We start from the raw sequence: 18,415 nt of genomic DNA on the forward strand, positions 1-18,415 counted from the left end.
CAATTCTTTGAATTGTGCAACTTGGCAGGCTTGGAGAGGTAATCCTATTGTGTCTATTTTACAGAAAAGGAAATGGAGCCACAATAAAATCATTTAATTGAAGACCAAGATACAGTGATTGAGCTTTGTCCTGTTCCCCTCTATTTTCTTTGTCTTTTTTTTCCCACCCCAGAAAAGGGATACCCTGCAGAAAGCTGTCATTAAAAGGAAGCATCACTCATTCATTGAGCAGGTTTTTATTGAATGCCTGCCATATCAGACAAAATCTTGGCAGGAAACAGTTGTCACACTTGAATTGAGATATTTCAAGTAGAGTTTAATGAAAGAACCATTTACAAAGGTGTGGGCAGGGTAAACTAGGAGATAAGGTAGTCCTGTACCCGTCTGTGGTGCAGGAGAGGGAGTGAGTGGTTACCAGAACCTGGCGTCATGTCAAGAGAGCCACTTCGAAAAACTGACCTTCAGTGTGATGTGACCTGATATGACCCTGCAGAGAAGGAACCAAGGAATAAACACTCTGACCTCACTCTTCTTTTCCCGTCTGCTGGGGCTCTCCACTGACTTAACCCAAACAGGGCAAATAGGAAGGGAGTTGATGTAAGCTATACAGGTGAGCCTCCTGGGGTGCTGAGGATTCTCTGTAAGTGGTGGTTACACAGGTATATTCTTATGTAGAAATTCATTAATATGCATATTTAAGATTCATTATTGTTTCTTAAGTTTTATTTGTAAAAAAAAAATCAAAGCAAATGGACAGTAATTAAGAGGTAGAGTGTGGTAAAGGAGAAAAGCACTGGGGTAGGTGGGTAGGAGTGGGGTCAAGGTGGAGGAAGATTGGAGACCAAGATACAAAAGTGGGGGGTGAGTTTTAGGAATAAAGAAGTATCCTTATATTTAATTTTGACCTTTTTTTTTTTTTTTAAAGAAAGATACATGTTAAGGTTATGTTAATTTTTTAATATTTTTTTTCTTAAGAATAATTTTAAGCTGCTTGTGTTTCTGCAAAGTAAAATCTTGAGTCTCACTAAACCTTCAGTAAAAATGTCTATAAACTCAAAGAATCTCTCTGACTACTGGATTGAGAATAGACTTGCAGAGAAGGGAGATTTGAGACAGCAGTCTGCCATGGGGAAAGGTCTAAGAACGGAAAATACTTAGGAGACTTTTGCAATGATCCAGTTAAGAGGTGGTGGAAATGGACCAGTGTGATAGCAATGAAGGAAAAAAGACATAGTCAGATTTGGGTTGTATTCCGAAGATAGAAACCAACAAGATATGTTAATAAACTTGGATATGAGTGTGGGAGAAATAAGGGAATTGGGGAAGACTCCAAGGTCTGAGAGCTGTAATGATGGAGTTATCATATCCTGAAATGGGAAAAGTTTGGAGGGGCAATTTCATGGAGAAGGTCAAAAGTTCTCTTTGGGGCCTATTAAGTACAAAATACTTCTGAGACTTCCCAATGGAGGTGACCAGAGGGTAATGGGATGTACAATCTGAAGTTCAGGGGGCAGGGAGGAGCAGGGAAGGTGGTCTTTAAAGGCATATAACTGATAATAGAAGCCATGGGACTGTATCAGCTCAGTCAGAGAAGAAAGTACTTAGGGTAAGAAGATAATTTATTACCAGCCCCCAGGAACACCAGAAATTAAAGTGTGGATAAAAGAGGAGAGTACCAAGAGACAGAGAAAGAACAGCCAGAGAAAGGACAAAAACCAGGAAGAGTGTGAAAAAGCAGAAGCCACTGAGAAAGAGTTTCAAAGATAGAATGGTCAGCAGGGTCAAATGCATTCAGTCCTTAAGGATCAAAACAGTAACATAAGCATGATATGATCCTGCAGAGAGAAAACCAGGGAGTCAGATACTCTAACCTAATTCTTCTCTCTCCCATCCCCTGGGATTCTTTGCTTTGGCTAAACTCAAAGAGAAACTGTAGGGTAAGGGAGTTAGTTGATGTCAGCCTCTCGGATGTTGAAATGCTATTATGTATTCACATTAATGGTTATTTCACAATGGCAAAACCAGTGATCTGCAGAGATAAATTAGCTTTTGGCATTTGTGTAGTACATTATGATTGACAATTTTTTGTTGACAATTTTTTGTTCACTGTCACTGCAAAACCATGCTGTAGAAGAAAAGACTTATTTATTTAGCTCCAGTGTTGAATAGGAAAAATGCTTTGGAGTTATCTCCATGGGGTTCCAGCTGTGTAGGCAGTAAAGAAAGGCATTGCTACACAAAGTTCAGAGAACTTCAAAAACACTCCACACACAGTCTGTTCACAACCTGATCTTGACTTAATATTGAAGGAAATAATTAAAATTATAAATAAAATCAAATTGTAGCTGTTGAGTATATGTGTATATGTATACACATATCTGTATATCTTTTTAGTATGCTGTGAGAAGAAATAGGCAGTAAATATGACTGCTTTCTACTGTGCCTTTTCTACTATCAGCATGCAGCTTTATAATCACCCCAAAATTAATGTTAAGGTAAACACTTATGAAAAAAGCTGTTGAACTTATTGATTCACTCTAGTATAATTATCTTTAATGTTATAAACATAATACTGTATGTTTTTAAACGGTCCTTTTGCTATTTGAATCAGACCTTTTAAATGTGAAATATGATCAAGGATGGTAATCAGAAATCTCTGAGCATTCTTTCTGCATCTAGGTTTAGCCACACCAGTAGACTTGAAGCTGAAGTTGATCCCCATCCTGCAGCACATGCACCACGATGCAATCTTGGCATCCAGTGCTCGTCAGCTTTTACAGCAGCTGGTCACATCCTATCCTTCCACCAAAATGGTGATTGTTTCCTTGCACACTTTTACTCTGCTGGCAGCTTCGTCTTTGGTTGATACACCTAAGCAGGTAATTTCAGTTTTCTTTAAACTGCCTTTTCTTCAGTAAACTTATGTATTAAGTATATGTTAAAAAAAAAAAAAAGGAACCTATATGTTTTGATAATACTAAGATCATTTTAGGAGAGATATATATATTTATAGGTATAGATATATACATTAACATAATTTCCTTTTGCTTGCTTTTTCCTTCTCTATATTCAAAGTACTGATTTGGGGGAACCCTTGAAGAAAATGAGGTGGGGGTGAGGTTACATAGCAGAGCATGGAATTGGCAGTAAAAGAAAAAAAAAGGAAGAATTGAGTGTTAAAGGCCAGGTCTTGTGCTAGAACCTTGCAAGGTAAATGATGGTATATTTTTATACATGAGGAGAAAGAGGCCCAAACATGGGCACATAGCAAATGAATGACAAGGCTGTAATTTGACCTGAGCCCTGTCTCAAATCTAAAGTTTCACCAAACTACACTGTATCCCTAATGATAATTTCAGTGACAGTATTCATGGAGTGACTTACTTCCTTTATAGATTCAGCTTCTGTTGCAGTATTTGAAGAACGACCCCAGGAAAGCAGTAAAGAGACTTGCTATTCAAGATCTGAAATTACTTGCCAATAAAACACCACATACTTGGAGTAGGGAAAACATTCAGGTATGTAGAACTTTGAACATTAATATTTTATACAGAAAAATAATACAGCATTGTAAGAGAGCAAATTGTTTTGCTTTATATTTTTGTATCATCTTTGTTATCTTCTAAATGTTTGAATATGAAGAATTTCTAAAAGCATTGTTGATAGTTGTAGCAGAAGTTAAAAGTGATGAAGTAAATATATAAAGCGTCTATCCTTCATTTTTTTCCCTATTTTATTTTCCAGTTTTATTGAGATGTAATTGACATACAGCACTTTAAAGTGTGCAGCGTAACGATTTGACTTACATCATGAAATGATTATTGCAATAAGTTTAGTGAGCATCCATCATCTCATCTAGATACAGAAAAGAAATAGAAAACAATTTTTTGTGTGTGATAAGAACTCTGAGGATTTACTATCTTAACAACTTTCATATACAACATACAGCAGTGTTAGTTGTATTTATCATGTTGTACATTACTTCCCTAGTACTTACTTATAACTGGAAGTTTGTGCCTTTTGATTGCCTTCAGCCAACTTCCCCCTACTCTGGAAACCATAAATCTGATCTTTTTCTGTGAATTTGTTTGTGTGTTTGTTTTGTTTTTGAAGTGTAATTGAGCTACAACACTACATTAATTCCTGTTATACAACATGGTGATTTTTTTCTGTACATTTCAAAATGATCACCACGATAAGTCTAGTTACAATGTTATCACCGTGCAAAGGTATTACTAACTGAAAAACTTATATCCTTTAATGTTTAAGTTTTATTTTAGTGAATTAGACTTGCCTCTCAGTTTCTTTTTAATTGTCACATTACAATGCCAAGGCTAATTGAGAAGCCCAATTAAATTGTTTATTTTATTCCTGTTATCTTTACTCAGTGTAGGGAGAACAATTTTGTTGCTCACTATGATTTATTAGGGAAAAGGTGCTGGCTGGGTAACTTGGCAAAGTATATTTCTCCTTTTCACAGGAAGGAAAATACTTTTTTTTTAATTTAGAGGTTTTTTGCGGGGGAGCGGTAATTAGGTTTATTTACTTATTTATTTATCTTTGGAGGAGGCTCTCAGGATTGAGCCCAGGACCTCGTGCATGCTAGGCATGGACTCTACCACTTGAGCTATATTCTTCCTCCCCAGAAAAGACATTTTTAAGTTTTCTTTTGTAAATACCAGAGCAGATCTCAATCTCTAGACTTTTAATATGACATCTTTTAAAGCATTTTTTAGGTTAGATTGTTTTATATTTTATCTTTTCTCAAGGTGGAACCCTATTTGTTTTCCCATTACTGATAATAGATGCACCACTTTTTAAAAAATGCTACTTAAAGTGAAATGGAATATTGTTAGAATTCAGCCTTTATTTTCATGGATTTTATTATCTCTTGGTATCATCGAAGCTATGGTGTAACAAAAACCTTTGAATTTCAGATTATGAAAACTAAGCTGCTGTGTTTATTTTTTGTTTGTTTGCAATTTTCTAAACATATTTCAATGTGTTATAATTGATAGTCACAAATGTCCCAAGACATAAGGGCAGTTATTAGTATTTGCATTTAATAGATGAGCAAATTAGGATTCGGAGAGACTTAATATGCTTAAGAGAGCTTCTTAAGAGGACTTAATTAAGAATCTAATTAAGAGTGCTCTGTCCTCTAGTGCTTTTTTTCTACCAAACATACTGTCCAAGAAGAGAATGTGCTTAGCCACTTTAGGAAATCAAACCCAGTGAGAGCACTGTATTATTCCATCTCATTTCTTTCCTTACTGTGAGACTATACATGCAGAAAAGTATGTAAAATATATAGTTAATAGTTTAAATCATAATTGGAAGTGAAAACGCATCTAACCACCATCCAGCTAGAAACAGCACTGCAAAATCACAGAGCCCTGCTTCCTTTCCCTCCCATGGTTCTCCCTCATCAGAGCCTTAACACCCACCCAAAGGAAACCACTGTCTTGGATTTTATGATAATTACTTCTTTGCCCTTTATAGTTTGATCACATATATGTATGCCTCCCTAAAAAACATTATTTAGTTTGTTTTTACTTCTTTTGCGCAACATTACACTAATGAGACTCATCCATGTGGTTGTATGTTTTTTCCCTTTAATCGCTGTACAGTTGTCCCTCAGTATCTGTGGGGGATTTGTTCCAGGACCCCTGCTGGAATCCAAAATCCTCAGATGCTCAGATTCCTTATATAAAATGGTGTAGTTTTAGCTTATAACCTACTCATATCCTCCTGTATACTTTAAATCTTCTCTGGATTACTTACTAATAAGATGTAAATACTAGGTAAATTGTTATAAATAAAATGTAAATACAGTGTACATAGTTGCTAGCACAGTAAAAATTCAAATTTTGCTTTTTGGAACTTTCTGGAATTGTCCCCCCCCCCCAGTATTTTTAATCTACTGTGGGTTGAACCTGAGAATGGGGAAGTCGTGGATACAGAGGGCTGACTGTATAGTATTCCATTATATGGATGGACCACAGTTTGTTTGCTCTCGATGAGTTATTTCTAACATGAGACTCTTGCAAACAGTGCTGCTATGAACATTGTTCTGTTTGTGTGCAAGAGTTTCTTTAGAGTGTATACCTGAGAGTAAATGTACTAACTTACAGACTGTGTGTATCTTCACCTTTACCAGATGTTATCAAACTGTTTTTCAAACTGACTGAAACAATTTATATTCCCACCAGTTGTGTATGAGAGCGCCCATTGATCCACATTCTTGTCAACACATAGAATTGTCAGACTTTTACGTTTTTGTCAGTTTAGAAGTTGTGGTTTTAATTTCTAATTCCTTGATTACTAAAGTGAACATCTTTTTAGTATGTTTATTGGCCATTTGGATTTCCTCTTTTGTGACATGACTATTCAAGTTTTTTGCTTATTTTTCTACTGATTTGTGGTCACTATATATTCTAGATACTTGTACTTTACTGGTCCTTGGCAATTCTGTATAAATTTCAGAGGCAGCTGGAAATTCCATTTAATAAAAAAAGTCGATAATTTTGTTGACAGTGCATTGAATAGAAAGATCAGTTTATAAGAAATTTATGTCTTTTCAATGCGAAGTCTCCTAATGCATGAACGTGTTATATCTTTCCATTTATGTTTAGTTCTCTTTAATGCATCTTTTGCCTTAGTCTGTTTTGTCTGATATTAATATAGCTACTTCAGCTTTTTCCTGGATGTATTTAGCTGGTAGATGTTTGTCATCTTTTTACTTCCAGTCTTCATATATCTTTATATTTCAGACACATCCTGTGTTAATTCTGCTGCAAAGACCTTAAAACACACTTTTAACTCCATTTACGTATTTCTCTAAACTTTTATATATTATTGTCATGTGTCTTAGTTCTATCTTTTCTTATCAGACAGTTTTGTTACCGTTTTTCTTTTGCCTTTGGAAAGTCCTTTAGTGAGGGCCTGTGGTTGTCTGAAATGTCTTCATTTTACCCTCAATCTTGAAAAATACTTTCTCTGGGGATAAAGTGCCCAGGGCAATGAGGATACCGTTCTATCATCTACTGATTTTTATTTTTATTGCTGAGAAGTAGCAGTACTCTTCTGAAGCAGTTTTTTTTTTTCCTGCCTAGAAATTTTTCTCCTTAATTCTTCTTAATCGTGTTCTGCAGTTTCACAATGAAATATCTGGTTGTAGATTTCTTCTATTTAAAACCATCTAGACTATTGATTTTCCTGAATCATAAGATTGGTGTCTTTCACTAGTTCCAGGAAATCGTCCATCATAATTCTTTCATATATTGCCAGTCTCTTATCTTTCCTTCTGTATCTCCAGTTTAATGAATGTTGGCCCTTCCATTAATCCTCCATGTTCCTTCCCTTCTTATTTCCATCTCTATCTCTTTCTGCTGTGTTCTGGATCATTTTTCCTCATATATGTTTTAGTTCAATAATTATCTCTCCAGCTTATCTAAAGTTCTTCCAGATCTTTCTCTGCTATATATTTCTGTTGGTTCTCTATTTTAGTACCCTTTGTCCTTAAATATCGGTTTTTTACCTTGAGCTACTCATTTTCTTTGGGAAAATATATGTGGAAATTCTTCAGAGCCCAGAATGAAGAATGCATTCCTCTGGAGAAGATTTGCATTTGCTTCTGTTAGGCAGGGAGGTCAGATAGTGAGATAATGCTGTAGAGAGAAATAAACTCAGGGAAGGGGATTAGTGAGCGTAAAAGATGGAGGTTGCAGTTTTAAATAGGGTGGTTGGGGAGCGCTCAAGAAGTTGACACTTGAGCAAGGACCAACGCCAACTTCATGGGCCTCTGAAGGAAGAGCAGACCAGCAAGAAAGGGCCTAAGGTGAGAGCATTCATGAGTCTGCGGTCAGTGTGACTATAGACTAGGGGAAATAAGTAGGAGATGCTGTTAAACATTCAGTTGGAAGGAGGAGATCATTTAGGGTCTTTGAGTCCTTTGTAAGAACTAGAGCTTTTGCTCTGCATGACATGGAGTGTTATTGGATGATTTTGAGCAGAGGACATTATCTTTTCTTTTTTAATTGAAATATATTTGGTATATAACATTATGTAACTTTAAGGTGTACAGTGTGTTCATTTATTATGTTTACATATTGTAATATGATTTTAGCTTAGCATAATGCTTAATGTAAATCCTCCATGTTGTTACATGAAGCAGTAGTTCATTCCTTTTTACTGCTGAACAGTATCCCAGTACGTGGACCACAGTTTATTCATCTGTTCACAAGTTGATGGACATTTGCATTGTTTCCAGGGTTTGTTTTTTTTTTTTTTGTTATTATAAATAACGTTCCTATTGTACAGATCTTTGTAGGACATTTCTTGGGTAAGTATGTAGGAATAGAATTGCTAGGTCGTGTGGTAAATTTTGTTTAGCTTTGTAAGAAACTGCCAAACTGTTTTCTATAATGACTGTACCATTTTACATACATACCAGCAATGTATGAGTTCTAGTTCTGTATCCTTGCTAGCACTTTTTATTGTGTGATTTTGTAATTTTAGTCATTTGAATAGGTGTTTAGTGGTATCTCATTGTGGTTTTAATTTGCATTTCCCTAATGACTAATGATGTTAAACATCTTATCAGTTTGTCATCCAGATCTTTTTGATGAAGTGCCTGTTCTAATGCATAATGTATGCAAGTACTATGCCATTTTGTATAAGGGACTTGAGCATCTGCAGATTTTGGTGTCTGCAACAGGGAGGAGGTCCTAGAACCCCTACAGATCCTGGGGTACAGCTGTATTATAATAATTTTGCTCTTTTAATTTCTGTGAGAGCAGGTTTGATTTCCTCTTTGACCATGGAATTAGTTTAAATAGTATTTTTCCTTCTTATTTCTTATTCTTCTTTTATCCTGTTTATTGAGATACAGTTGACATATGTCACTCTTTAAGTTTAAGCATAATGATTTGACTTACGTATATTGTGAAATGATTACCGTGCTGAGTTTACTTAGCATCCATCATCTCGTATAGATAAAAGAAAGAAAAACCAAAACAAGAAAAAAAAAAACTTCCTTATGATGAGAACTTTTAGGATTTACCCTGACAATTTCCCTATATGTCATGCAGCAGTGTTAACTGCAGTCATCATTTTGTGTGTGGTATTTATCTTATAAGTGGAAGTTTCTGTTTTTGAAATGATAAGCTTTTGCTGATGGAATTTTTGTTGTTGCTAACCGTTTGTTATTAAGTCCTAATTTTAAAGTTTCTTTGTGGCCCAGTATAGGATCACTTTTTGTAAACTGTGCTTAAGATTGAAAAGAAGGTTTATTTTCTATATTATGTAATATATTAAATATATATTAGATAATATAGATAAATTATGTATGTATTATTACTAATATAATATAGTATTTTAAAATAAAGCTGTATGGAATCTACTGATAATACTTAAGTATGCTACATCTTAGTTTTTTTCTCTTTTTGATCTGTGAAGTTTTGATACTCATTAGCTTCTCGTGCCAATTTATGTCTGTTTTAATTTAAAAATCTTAATGCTGTCTTGTTCCATAGATGGAACTTCTATTAATGTAAAAGAATCCCCTCTTCTGTTTAAAGCTTTTTTTGCCTCAAGTTCTGTATGTAATGTTAATTTGCCACTTGTTTATTTTTCTTCACATTGTATCTATCACGCCTTTGCCAGTTTTATTACCCTCAACCTTTCTCTGTTGTTTAGGTTTGATTCTTATAGATAGCATATATTGAGACTTAATCTGAATGTTTTTTAGTAGTTATAACATAATTTATTTACATGTATTGCTATATCTGAGGGTTTTTTACTTCTGTTTTATCCTCTTATTTTAGACTGTTTATAATGTGTTCTTTTTGTTTTCTTTGTTTCATTAGTTTCCTTTGTTATTTTGATCAAGTTTTCTTTGTTCCTTTATTCTTCGTGAATTAAAAGATTTTAGTATGCTAATTAAACGTTTTTACTTGATCTACCTCTATAGTCAACATATTAATATAAGAACTTATGTATCTCTATTAAAAATGAAAAGTATGGTGGTTGAAATGTTGCAGATTTTAGCAGGCTTAAATTCTTCTCTGTTCTACTCCCCTTCATTCCCCCGACACCCCCTCCCATGTCTTGTTAAAATAATCTGGAATTTCATTACCAGTTACTTCGTTTTATACTATGCAGTTTCTTTTTTGTAGTAAATTTTTTCATAATATTTGCATTGAATTTCATAACCACATTAATGGTTACTGAAATGTTCATTGTTTTCTTGATTTCACAGCTTACTAGTGTTTCTTCATTATACCACATCTTCCCTGGAATTTTTCATTCTGATTTATCTTTATCTTTCTTGTGGCTTTTATCTTTAGTTCTTTTTAATTGACAATATTTATTTTTTTAATAAATCTTCCACAAAGTATTTTTTCCCATTGTGCCTGAAACTTGAGCATATTGATTTTAATTAAATGGATATGGTCAAATAATCATTTTTTCAAGGCCTAGGTATGTTTTTGAAAATGTTGGGATAGAGCAGGGGTAAACACTTCTGATGATTTAACCTTTACAAGGTAATTGTTGGTTGATTTCAAATTTGAATTTTACTCTCAGTCACCAAGAGTAATTATTTTTCTTCTAGGTCTAACTCGCTCCCTCTTTTCTTTTTTCATTCTTTCCTTCCTTCCTTCCTTTCAGCCATTCTCATCACTGCTGATTGATTTTTGAGTTTTGTTATGTCAAGTATAAATTGTGTCCATTCCATTGCCACTTTTACTGGTGTGTTATAATTTCCACCTATAATTGAATATTTTAGGTTTAAAGGAAATATTTTCATTCTGAATGTTTTAAAAACCTGAAAGAAGGAAGGGCCTAAATCAAGGGCCAAGTATGGTGTAATATTGTTAAGGTAGTCAAAAACAGAAATAATTTCATAGGAACAAAAATATCTTTTCATGAGTTTGTATTTTTCTTTGGGTTTTTTAAATATCTTAATAGGATATCCATTTTTGTTGATCAGTATTAGTAGTTCACATTATTCTGATATTAGGGTCTTATCTGAATAGATTGATTTTTGCAACCTGTGTTACACAGCAAAAGATTTTTTGTTCTGGATATTCTCAAACACATAATTTTATTTTTGACTTGATCTCTCCTAAGATTTCTGATTTGTACCTTACCAAGTCCTAGGAGGAATGGCAAGTTAAACATGAGAATTGGTTCTTTAAATAATCTTTTTCTTTGTAGTTAGTACAATGGGGACGTAGAAAATTTAGAAGTATTATGTCTCTGACAGAGTATGTATGTATGTATGTATTTATTTGAAGTATAGTCAGTTTACAATGATGTGTCAGTTTCTGGTGTACAGCATAATGCTTCAGTCATACATGAACATACATGTATTCGTTTTCATATTATTTTTCACCATAAGTTACTACTACTATATTGCATATAGTTCCCTGTGCTATACAATATGAACTTGTTATCAATTTTATATACATATATTATGTATTTTCAATTGAAGTGTAGTTGATGTACAATATTATGTTAGTTTCAGGTGTATAACATAGTGATTCAACATATAAATACATTATGAAATGATCATCACAGTAAATCTAGTAACCATCTCTCCTCATACAGAGTTACTACAATATTATTGATCATATTTCTTGCTGCTGTGTATCACATACCGTGACTTAGCTTATTTTACGATGGAAACTTTGCACCTCTTAATCCCCTTCACAGAGTACTTTTAACGTGACATTTTTCTTTATTTTAAAGATTATAAACTTTTTGCCATACTTTTTGGAGCACTTCCCTGGTGGCCAGTCCCATTCTAGAGGAGAAGCCCCCACTTAGGAGCTGACCCAGAAAACAGTAATTCAGGACAGTCTCAGTTGAACAGTGAGTTAACCCAGCCTAGAGAGAGAAAGTGGTCTCAGAAATTCAGACCAGTTAGTCAGTGACAGTGACAATGGTGGTGTGTGAGAAAGTGAGGGCCATTTGAAGAGTTAGATTTTCCCTTTTTGTTGATATGAAAAATGGTCCTGGTAAGAACAATTTTGTAATAGGTAACATCCTTAAAACAGAAACTTGAACCAGATTTCATTATTGAAATACGCCTGACTTGCTGCCTCTGGGGAACTTTGTGATGTGCTCTGTAAAGCTTACTACTTTGAATTCATGGACCTTTAAACCATTATTTATGGAGAGCATTTTAGGTGTTCAATATTGTGCAAAGTGACAGAAATTAGAAGATAACATTGTTTATCGTAAGATTTTTCTAACAGTCTGTTCAGTTTTTCAAATGGTAAATTTTTTCTTTGCAATTATTAATATCATTATCATCTTATATAAAATGTCTCACTTACCTTCTTGATTATCCCCAAAGGTTACACTCTGTAAGGGGTCATTTTGAATATGTGTAAATACAAGACATAACCTCTGGGGCTATTTGATAGAGAATTTTATTCCTGAGTACAAACTAATTAACCATACAAGGCAGGACAATTTAGGCAGTAAATAGTGGATAAGTGGAAATATTTAGGCAGTAAATAGTGGATAAGTGGAAATGGCCCAAGAATTTGAATGAATAAATTAAAACTATAGTATTACCTAATAACAAGCACTTTTTAAAAAAAAAGCTGTTTTGAACTTCAAAAACAACATCTGTATCTTCCTTTATTTCTTCATCCCCTACTCTTTAACACACTTGCATTTGGATCTGTTTCCTTATTACTTTGTTTAGTTACTTGAAAGATCACTGGTGTTCTTAATGCTAACTCCAGAGGCATTTTCTGCCGTTATCAGCTTTCCTTTTGATACTTTTGACACTGTCAACCTCCTCTTTCCCTTGGCTTCTTTGGCATGTAACTGTCCTCACTGACTTTGCCCACTCTCTAAACTGTACGTTTTTTGTATTCTTCCCTGCCCCTTGTCCTCAGAGTGGAATCTTTGAGTTGAGTTCAGTCTGGGGGCTTCTTCCATTTATTCTCTGCCACTCGGACGGCTTCCCTTAGCATCAGGACTTGTATTCCCCAGCAGTCTTGCCCTCTTACCTGAGCTCAGTTGCCCTCCCGCACAGTAGTTCGCACAGGTTAGAAAGTGCTTCAACTCTCGGTAGCTATTTAATATTACAGACGATAGATGTCACCCTCCACCTTATATTTTATTTTAAATTTCGCTTCCATTCTTTTAATGCCAGTACATTCACGTGTCAAAATTCAAAAGCTACAAAATGATATGCAGTAAAATATGTCCCACTTACTGTCCTGCCATACACTCAGTTCCTTTGCCCAGTGGCAACCAATGTCTAATTTCTTATATGTTTTTCCAGAGGTGTTTTATCTGAAAATGACAGTTCTGTACAAATCTTTACCCCCACTTTACAGACAAAGAAGTTGAGGCTCAAAGATTTCAGTAATTGGCTCAGATCACAGAGATGATAAGTGGCAGAGCCAGAATTCTAATGCGAGTCTTTCAATTAAAAATCTGCTTCGTCTCAGATTCCAAATGCCTGGTGGATATTTCTTCTTGGACTTCATATCTCTTCCTGTGTTCGATTATTCTGCTAAAATTAGCTTATCCACATAAATTCTCAGTCTTCATCAATGGAATCAACATTCTCTGGCCATCAGGTTTGAAGTTTTGTAATAGCAATTGAATCCTACCGTCGTATATAATCCCCTTCGGAGCATCTCTCACATTCACCCTCTGCTCTCTGTTTCTACCCCAAGTTCTAGTTCAGGCCATCATCAGTCACAACCTCCCTGAAGTACTGCCGTAGGCTACAGGATGGCTCCTTAACTCAGCTTCCTTTATTAACTTGTTCTGTTTACCATTGCAAAGTAATCTCCCCAGCACCTTAGATGACATCATTCCTCTCCAGTGGCTTCCTTTTCCTTTCTCACCAGGTTTAAATTACTCTGCCTGATTTTCAAGACCCTCTACAGTCTGGCCTGATCTTCCCTACTCTCTCTTAGCCTTTGTCCATTTGGGATGTGTCTCAGGCCACAAATAAACCCTTCATATTCTGGCCTAATCGCCCCAGTTCTTGTTTGCATCACCTGGACTATCTTCCCTTCCATTACCAGTAGAAACCTACTTTATCTTCCAAGTCTATTGCCATGGCCTTCCACAGTAATGTTTGCTGCTGCTATTTTTGTTATTAACTAAGTTTTTCTTTCAGTTGAAAAATTATATGTGCACATGATAAAAATTTCACAGAATTCAAAGGTGTATAGTAAGCAAAACGTAAGTCTGTCCATCTCTTCCCTCAAGTCTTATGGATCGTTCCTGAATTTTTTCATCCATGTGCAATCATGTGTATGTCTCATCTTTTCTCTGTACAAATGAAAATATACTCCATGCATGTTCTGGATTTTTTATCACTTAAGAATGCATTTTGAGAAACATCTCGTATTAGCATATACATCAACTACATTCTTCTACCAGCTGTGTGGGACTCTCATTTTATTCCCAAACCCCCACTGATGGACATTAGAGTTGTTCCCAATATTTCTACCATTGCCATTTATATTGCTACATTGACTAGTTTGTTTAAAAAAAAAAAGTAGCTTTGTGAACATGAATTTCTAAAGGAAATTTGGGAGCTCAATGATATATATATCATTTGGGAGCTCAATTTATATATATAAAATTTCTGTATTTAATGCCAGTTACCCATCAATGAGATTTACACTCTTTTACCTTTCTATCAACAGTGTGTGAGAGTGCCCATTTCCCCACACTGTTTTCGAAAAGTGTCATGTATTATTAAACTTTAATCTTGGCCAATTGGATTGGTGAAAAGCAACTCTTGTTTTAATTTAAATGTTTCAAATTATGAGGTTTAACATTTTACACTTAAAAAACATTTGTATAATTTTTTTCTGTGAAGTGCTGATTTTTCTTTTGGGTTGGTTTCCTTTTCATTAGTAAGAACTTTTTATATATTAAGGTTATTGGGCCTTTGTTGATCTCACATGATAGGAATTTTTTTCCAGTTTTTGTCAATTATCTTTTTACCTTTTCTTTTCCCATGTTAACTCATATTACTATTACTTTTTACAGTTTTGTTTTTTATTTGCCATAAAAAAGAAATAAGAATCTAGTTTTACTTTATCCAGATGACTGTCCAGTTGTCCTTGAACTGTTTATTGAATAGTCTGTCTGATTTGAAATGCCATTATCATATATTAAATTCTGTATGATTTGCATCTATTTCTGGGACCAATTCTTATTGATTACTGCCCACAAGTAATAAAAACTTACTTGTTTTCTATAGTTTTATTATACATTTTAATATTTGGTAGGACTTGTTTTGTCTTTCATTTTATTTTGTCATAATTTTCTGCATATTTTCTGTTTTTTATTTTTCCATGTAATCTTTAGAAATAGATTATCTGATTCCCCCTCCCCAGGATTTTGTTGATATTTTTATTGAGATCATATTAAATTTATTGTTTAACCCTTTCTGAAATTTTATTTTTAATTGTTCCCCTAGTCTTTCAGTTTTGCTCACTATCTGAAACTTTGTGAGAGAATGGGAGTTAGTTTAATAACAGGACAGTTATTTGACCATGTAATTACATACAGTAATGTCATAGAGTCCTAAGAGTAAATGTAAGGAATGAGCCAAGAGTCACTGTACTAGGAGCATATATTCAAGGTTGACTGCAGTGACAGAAGAGCTAGCATTTTGATTTTGGTAATACTTCAGACTACCTTAGTCAAGAGTAGAGTAAATGACTTGAAATGGAAGAGGATAGATAGCTCACTCACTTATTAACTAGATAGAATGCTACACTCTATTACATAAATAAATTAATTTAAAAATATACACACACACACACCCTCCAATATTCATCTCTCTTGTAAGCAAAATATGTTGAAAGTTCTGCTTGTGAGAACTAAATAGTATGTAATTCATAATGATCTGAATAAAAAGTCATTCATGATGGTTTTTTTATAACAGACTTTATTTTTTACAACAGGTATAGATCTATAGAAAAAGAGAGGAGATAATACAGAGGATTCCCAGATACCCACATCCATGTTCCCTAATTACTGATATTTTACATGAGTATGGTATATTTTTTATAGTTAATAAACCAATTTTGATACATTATTAATTATTATAAGCCAGAGCTCGTACTCTGTCCTGGTTTCTTTAGTTTGTACCCAGTGTCTTTTTTTCTGTTCCAGAATCCCATCTAGGGTACCACATTATGTCTAGCTAACCTGTCTCCTTAGGTTCCTCTTGGCTCTGGCAGTTTGACCTAAGTTTTTTATCATGGAAAAAAAGATACAGTTTTTCTAAAAGCTAGAAAACTTAAAACGAGTAGATAATTTTAAGGTGTACTGATGTTTTAACTTCTGTGTTCCTTTCTCTTCTGCATTTCAGGTACTCTGTGAATGTGCCCTCCAGACTCCTTATGACAGCTTAAAACTTGGGATGCTGTCTGTTCTTTCCACACTGTCAGGGACCATCGCCATCAAACATTACTTCAGCATAGCTTCAGGTAAAGAAATGAAAGGAAATAATACGTGGATAACATGCTAATCCTTTATTCATGTTGATTTTTCAAGTTGTTTCCTCTATAAAGCTTTAGAATTAGGGAAGGTTTCAATTTCATACTCTGTTGTATGCTGTATTTCAAAGTGATTTCTTAACTAATCCCTATGATAATAAAATCTTGCATCCTTGGTCTTAACTCAAGGGTTTTCATAGATTTGTGCTTTTTTGCATTTTATATGGGTGAAATAATATTTTTGAGGGTGCTTAAAATAGCTGGTTTGCTTTTGTGTGTCTCTGACTCAAATTGCCCTTTGGATTTAAGTACATTTCAAAGGCCAACTGGTGGTGAATTTTAAAAGCAAATGTCATTTGCTTCCTTTTAGGCATGTATTATCCCTCTGGAAAATGATTAAAATAAAAACTTACCCCAGTTCAGTAATGCTTTCCTGGTTGCCTATTCAAGATGATTTAACTCCAGAATGCCTTTATTAATGCCCTATGAGGAGCTTACTTACATAACAGAATTAAGGCTTAATTTTTTTGTTGTTTTTTTTAGTGCAAGTTTTGTGAAACCTCTGTTGCTTCCTTTTCTATTCAGTTAATTTGATTTGAATTAATTAAGGAACTACACTGTGCATTTGTCTTTTTTATGGCTTCACACCATGTAAACTTTATGAGTAAAGGAAATTCCCCACCATGTAAATCTTAATAGGAAGCTGAAAAGACCTGATACTCTATTGCCAAGCCTCCTGCCAGCTAGGGTACACACATGTGGCATGGGCTCAACTGATCATTTTCATACTACAAACTAAACTGGGAGCCAGTAACAAGAAGTAGAGATGTGGGGGAATCCGCTCTAGTGATACAGCAATGACCACAGCAACATCCAGTTTCCAGGATACACTGTAGCAGGAATGTCTGCTCCGTCTAGTACCTTTGGCAGTAATATAAGCTGTGACATCAAGGAACAGTAACAATGGTGGTAATGTCTTCACTGGACTAGTTCTGTGCATGGTTTGGGGTATGAACGTGATTAATGTCTAGCCTCAACTTTTTCCTGTCCATCTTAGTTTCGAGCCTTTCCAGTAATTCTGTGAGGTACCTCTGTGTTAGTTATCTGTTGCTACATAATAAATCACTTCAAAACTTAGTGACTTTAAAAACCACCATTGTTTTGTTCTGATTGTCAGCAATTTTTACTGGCCTCAGCTGGACAGTTCTGTTGGTCTCATCTGGGCTCCGTCATGAGACTGCAGTCATCTGCAGCCTTGACCAGACTGGATGGTCTAAGGTGGCCTCATCACCAGCTCGAGGTTGGAAAGGCTTTCAGCTGAGACACCTTGGTCTCCTCCTTGTGACTCTTGGCGGGCTAGCTTGGGCTTGTTGACATCATGTTCTTAGGGTTCTAGCAGCAGCCAAAAGAAGACAAGTCACCAGCATACAAGCACTTTTTAACCTTTTGTTTATACATGTTTTTTAATGTCTCATTGGCCAAAGCAGGTTACATGGCCAAGCCCGGATAGGTGGGGAAATAAACACTTCTTGATGCAAGGAGTTGGAAAATTACATTGCAAAGGGGCATGCCTACAAGGGATGAGAGAGATTATCACAGCTTTTTTTTTTATCAACGATCTTTCTTATACCGATTGTGCTTTCAATAAATTCTTTTTCTGCATAAAGCAGTGAGTCTCAGTTTCTTAGCTTGCAGTTAGTATCCTTGACTGATGTCACATTTTGAAAGGGCTACAGTAGGCAGAGTTATTATTTTACCTTATAATTTATAAGAGCCTTCCCATACAAGGTCTCATTGCTTCTGTACAAGTAGTCTTTCAAGTGAGGCACAGGCAAGGGAGTTTATAAGAATTAAAAGTGAGGCTCACAGAGTTTCAGTGATCTGCCCAAAGTCACATACTTATGAAGTGT

At 34.9% G+C, this 18,415-nt stretch overlaps 1 protein-coding gene across 3 annotated transcripts in view; it reads left to right on the top strand.

Annotated features, from left to right (window-relative positions):
- The window catches only part of INTS7 (integrator complex subunit 7), a 73,318-nt gene that overhangs the window by 17,671 nt on the left and 37,232 nt on the right, over positions 1 to 18,415 (top strand). For all 3 annotated transcript variants that reach the window (XM_074351847.1, XM_010949478.3, XM_010949479.3), the window contains exons 6-8: positions 2,680 to 2,879; positions 3,396 to 3,518; positions 16,379 to 16,496. In XM_074351847.1, the coding sequence (XP_074207948.1) occupies positions 2,680 to 2,879; positions 3,396 to 3,518; positions 16,379 to 16,496 (441 nt within the window). The remainder of the gene's footprint in view (positions 1 to 2,679; positions 2,880 to 3,395; positions 3,519 to 16,378; positions 16,497 to 18,415) is intronic.

The sequence above is a fragment of the Camelus bactrianus genome, chromosome 23, assembly GCF_048773025.1.
Source record: "Camelus bactrianus isolate YW-2024 breed Bactrian camel chromosome 23, ASM4877302v1, whole genome shotgun sequence".
Classification (NCBI taxonomy): Eukaryota; Metazoa; Chordata; class Mammalia; order Artiodactyla; family Camelidae; genus Camelus; species Camelus bactrianus.